The 5,317-nt window shown below is 59.0% G+C and overlaps 1 protein-coding gene across 1 annotated transcript in view; it reads left to right on the forward strand.

Annotated features, from left to right (window-relative positions):
• Positions 1 to 5,317, forward strand: part of DDX25 (DEAD-box helicase 25) — a gene marked incomplete in the record, with an annotated part of 14,053 nt that overhangs the window by 1,322 nt on the left and 7,414 nt on the right. The window contains 3 exon segments of the mRNA XM_014588800.2: positions 3,466 to 3,558; positions 3,659 to 3,761; positions 4,900 to 5,014. Coding sequence (XP_014444286.1) covers positions 3,466 to 3,558; positions 3,659 to 3,761; positions 4,900 to 5,014 — 311 coding nt within the window.

Below are 5,317 nucleotides of genomic sequence, written 5' to 3' on the forward strand. Positions count from 1 at the left end.
AAGTGTCCTCCTGTCCTGGGCATAGGTGAGTGCTGTTTGCAGGGGGACGACCTCGGCCAGCTAGGACACAGGCCAGGCTGGGCGCCCCACGAGTCAGCACGGCTTCTCTCTCGTGACTCCTTCCTGTCCGGTCATTTCCTCCTCTTCTGTACCTACTCAGCGGAAAGGGAACCGGAAGGTACACAGGACCTTCCTGCTCAGGTGCCCTCCCGAGTCACTGTCTCTCTCCCGTCCTTTTAGGGGATTCTGTTAACACCGAAGGTGATGACGACGAGGATGTAGGTAGGGACAAGCCCGTCCGCACTGCCTGCCGGGTTCTGTCTCAGTGTGAGTGGCGCGGTTGGAGGGAGCGGTCCGTTTCATTGTGCATGGTGACTGTCAGAGAGGTACCAGGCGGGGAGCGGGGTGTGCTCCTTCAGAGAGTCGGCCCACGCCGTGCCGTCTGTGTAGTCGCCAGCTGGCCAGGGAGGAGTGGGCCTTAGGCAGACAGGTGTGAACTCGCTGGGGGTTAGAGGCTGGCGAAGCAGCAGGCCGTAGGAACTGGGTTGTCGGTGCTCTGTCCTCTCCAGAGCCTTGTCTTAGCAGATGTGAGTGGATGCCGTTGCATGCAGGGAACCTGGGCCCGAGGGAGCAACTTGCCGGGTGTCATTCCGGATCTGCAGTGTCCCTTTTGTTCTGCCATTCCTAGTGGACTTGGCAGCGAACTCCCTCCTGAACAAGCTGATCCGCCAGTCCCTAGTGGAGTCCAGCCACCTGGTGGAAGTCCTGCAGAAGGACCCCAGCTCACCACTCTACTCCGTGAGGACCTTCGAGGAGCTGCGGCTGTGAGCATCCTCACTACAGGGGGAGAAGCCCCACCAGGGCAGCCACTGCTCCCCTCCTCTCTGTGGGGAGGCATGGCCAGGGCACCGTCTGCTCACCTCCTCTCTGGGGGCAGCAAGGCCAGGGCACCCTCTGCTCACCTCCTCTTTGGGGATTGGGGAAGCACAGCCAGGGCACCCACCCACCCACCCCCGCTCCCCTGCTTCAGGTCATCTGTGTCCAAGTGAGGTGTCATAGCTTGTGGCAACGAGCAGGTAGCTAGTGCGGACCCCGGGGTGCCTGGGTCCCCGGTGGGTGAGGAATGTTGAGTAGTGAGCCATTGTCCCTGAATCTCGTGGTGCGGGGCGGAGCACACTGGGCCTCTGGTACCCACATCCTGGGTCAGGGCATCGATAACCCGCGATAACCCGAGCTCCTCCCCCCTTCTTCAGGTGAGTCACACCATGACTTTCCTGCTTCTTTTCAAAGTGTAGGAAAATGAATAACCAGCCAGCCAGCAGGGGGCATGGTGGTTAAGGCACTGGACTCTCACATGGCTGACTGTGGCTCAAGTCCTGGACCTGGCGGCTTGGTTTCGCATTTTCTCTCTCTCTCTGGAATTTTAAAAAGTAATAATTAAAACTGAATAATTGTTTTTTAAAAATAAGCACTCTAAACAGACTCACCCTAGGGCTTGATTCATCTGTTGAGGTTGGAGAGTTATATTTCAGAGCCAGCCAGGTGGCATTGTGACGAAGGCAGCCAGACCCCACCTGCCAGCTCTGCAGGATCCTTGACCCGGCAGCTCGAGACACACATTGGGCATGTACGCGTGTATGCCCAGGGTCCTGACGGGAAACGGAGGGACTGCGGGCGGCCTTCCCCCGGGAGGTTCTCTCTCTCTCTCTCTCTCTCTCTCTGTCTCTCCAGTGAGTTCGAAACTAAAATACACATACATATACTTAGATATAGATGTAAAGAGTAAGAGAAAATCGCTAGTGCAGCTTACATAAAGGGTAACAATGTGAAATCCCGCCGTTTTCAGAGTGCCAGGATTTAAAATGGCTGCCAGCCCCTAGCAGTGGCCTTCCTGACAAAGCACATGCAGATGTTTGAGCAGTGTGGGTCCCGCCCAGGTGCTTCACCTGCACCCGGACTTCCAGGTCATTTAAGAACACGACCTTGGGGCCATCTGGCATGGTGATTAAGGCGCTGGGTCCACGGGGCCGACTGCACCATGCACATCCTGGACCCCGCAGCGTGAGAGTCCCACTGGGCTCGTGTGTGTGCGTGTCCAAACCCAGGGAGGAGGGCAGAGGAAGAGGGTTGTGACGTGGCCATCGCCCTGGGCTGCCTCTCACTTTCCCTTCTCTCTGTTTCTCCGGGCATGTGTGCATTTAGACAAGTTCAGTGACGTTTCTACTGGAGTTTGCTATTTTACCAGCACAAACCCCTTCGAGGAGGCGTGCCAGGCCCAGGCCGGGAGACGTGGGCCTGTCCAGCGCGCCTAGCTAGGGCACTTGGCTGCCCGGGTGCCTGTGCGTTCGGGGTCGTCAGTTTTCACGCCAGCTTCGTCCTTCACGCCCTGCATCAAACTAGAAAGTGCTTCCGGAGGGGAGTCAGTACAGTATCGTGTCTTCCTGCTCTTTCAGAATTGACGCAACAATCACCTAAATAAACGTCTGTCTCTGAAACTGCTGTTTAAGACATCAGCGCTGTCCATGGAGAGACAACTGTGATAGATCATTACGTTTTCTGCTTATGCAGGAAAATAATTCTTGGCAAGTTTTTTTAATCCTTTTTTTTTTTTTTTTGAGAGGTTTTCGCTATAGGGCGTGTGCGCTCACCAGACAGAAAGAGAGACAGAAAGCGAGAAATCACCCCCCAGGGGGGATGGTCACGCCATAATCCCTTCTCCTCCATTCTCCTCTCGGGATCTTGGGCACGCCCGTACACGTGCCCAGTGTGAGTTTTAAGCCACCGGGTCCGGGACGTGAACCGCGGTCGACTACGTGGGAGTCCAGCGACATAGCCGTTACGCTAACTGCTGGTTCCCAATATTTTTTAATTCTTAATTGCCCAAAGGTACGTCACGCTCAAAGGAGGCAGAGCAAGAGAGCGTCCCCCAGTGGGGCTGGTCATGCGCAGTCCCGTCCCTCGCCGAGATCTGGGACACACACACGTCCTTGGCCACTGGGACCAGAATTCTGACGGGTCAGCTCCCTAACCGCGAAGCTGTAGGACCAGCCTCTGGGACACTCTTTACCAGATGAAGCTTTTTCCTTTTTCTGCTTCATCCAACAGAAAGTTTAGCTTCCGCTGTGGCCTCAGGCGCAGCCAGGTCAGCTTGTTATGTTAGGGGTCCCTCCAGGCGGGCATGACGTACACATCTGGGGGTTGAGGTACGAATGATCCACGAGGCGAGCCTCCCAGAAATGCAGAGAAATTGCTTATCCTGAGAACCCCACGCATGAATTTCAGAGATGCTTTGCTCCAAAGTAAGCTTGTGCTCTAATTCCATTTTCCATAAGCGTTTAAAGGCCCTGCACTTCTAGGCATCACGTTGGAGCCGGGCACCACCCACTGGGAGTGCACCTTCAAGCGGTTCTGCAGGTCTGGCCCGCGGGCTGCAGGTCTGATGTCGACCTCCTCCTTTTCCGGCAGGAAGGAGGAGCTGCTGAAAGGGATCTACGCGATGGGATTTAACAGGCCGTCCAAGATCCAGGAGATGGCCCTCCCCATGATGCTGGCCCACCCGTGAGCGCCCGGCGGGGGTCCCCATGGCCACCCTCAGCCCCTCCCTCGCCCGCGCCCCAGCATGTACTTGGCTCGTGTCAGTGCCGGTCTCCTCCCACAGACCCCAGAACCTCATAGCCCAGAGTCAGTCCGGAACAGGCAAAACAGCTGCCTTCGTGCTAGCGATGCTGAGCAGAGTGAACGCCCTGGACTTGTTCCCGCAGGTACAGAGCCAGGGCGCTGAGCGAGCATGCGACGCATGGCAGCGCGCCCGCGGGGTGACAGTGTAGAGCGTTGGTGCTGTGCTGGCCGTGAAGGAAGCCTGTGGCAGTGAGAGCTGGCCAGCCACAGGGCCGAGGGCCAGCCGGGCCCCTGGTGAACAGAGGGAGACGCTGACCTGGAGGGAGAAGGTTCCCGAGGAGTGCCATCGGCAGGTGGCAGAGCAGTCTGGCTCGCACCCTCCCGATCTGGCTTCTGCTCAGGAGGAGCACCGGCCGCCTCTGCCTCTGTCCCCCAGCGGCACTTGCTGACCCGCTGGACAGCTGAGGCCCGTGTCGCCTGCGCCACACCAATTATGGCCACACACCGTCTTGCCTGGCTTTAGGTTGACGAGGAATCAGACAGGGACCTCTCCTCTGGTCCCGGCCTACAGGACACGGCCACATGGCTGGGCCTTCTCCTTAGACTGTGGGACACTGCGAGCTCTGACACACTGTAGGTGTGGTGACAGGGCCAGGCCTGGGAGACGGGTTCAGTGTCCACTGGAGTTCGCCGTTTTACCACACAGGCCTGCAGAGGGAGCTGTGCCAGGCACACGTCTGGAGGCGTGTGGGTCTGTCCGTCACTCTTAGCTAGAGGCGCTTGCTGTCACAGCTGCCTGTCAAGGTGCCTGTGCGTCCAGAGTCCCCAGGTGTCATGTCAGCGTCTGTGCCATCGGCACCTGCTCTTTCCAGGGCCGGGGTAACCAGTGACAGGTTTGGGCACATTCTTCAGGCAGGACGCCAGGTGTGCGTGCGGGGAACAGATGAGGGAGCCCCCTGGGCCAGGCAGGGAGTGTTGTGGCCACAGGTGACAGGACCGTGCTCCGCTGCACCTGGGCACACCCACGGTGCGTCGGCAGCTCCCGCCCCACTGCGGCCCTAGACGGGGCCGTTGCCTGCGTTGCTGACCCACCCTCAGAGAGCAGTGTGTTTGGAAGGCTGCTACCCTCCAGCCCCTCTGCCTCGGTACTCTGTGCTCTGTCTGAAACACCCTCCAGCCAGAGCCTCTGCCACGCGTCGCTGCCTCCCCTGCACAAATTCCAGTCCTCGGGGTTTGAAGCTACTGACTTCCGCTCATGACGCTCACCACCTCTCCCCACAGTGTCTCTGCCTGGCTCCCACTTACGAGCTGGCCCTGCAGACCGGCCGCGTGGTCGAGCGGATGGGCAAGTTCTGTGTGGATGTTCAAGTGATGTACGCCATTCGAGGGAACCGAGGTGGGTACTGGGCGTCCACACGGCTGCACCTAGTGAGCGTGTTGTGCAGTGTCTCCGCTCCCCGTCTCGGGCGTCAAGGCCCCGATAGAGCTGTCATTACAGCACCGTGGGGCAGTGCAGGGGGCCTGTGGGCCTGGCTGGGTACAAAGGGAGTGTGTGGCCTGCTGGCCCCTGGTGCAGACACAGAGCTGAGCACCTGCCAGCCCAGCCCCAGTGCAGGTGCGCTGGTGCCAGAGAAGCAGCTGGTGGGGGGGAGCAGCTGGTGCAGGGGGAGCAGCTGGAGCTGGGGGAGCAGCTGGTGGG

This window comes from Tupaia chinensis, unplaced genomic scaffold, assembly GCF_000334495.1.
Source record: "Tupaia chinensis unplaced genomic scaffold, TupChi_1.0 Scaffold000037_4, whole genome shotgun sequence".
NCBI classification, from domain to species: domain Eukaryota; kingdom Metazoa; phylum Chordata; class Mammalia; order Scandentia; family Tupaiidae; genus Tupaia; species Tupaia belangeri.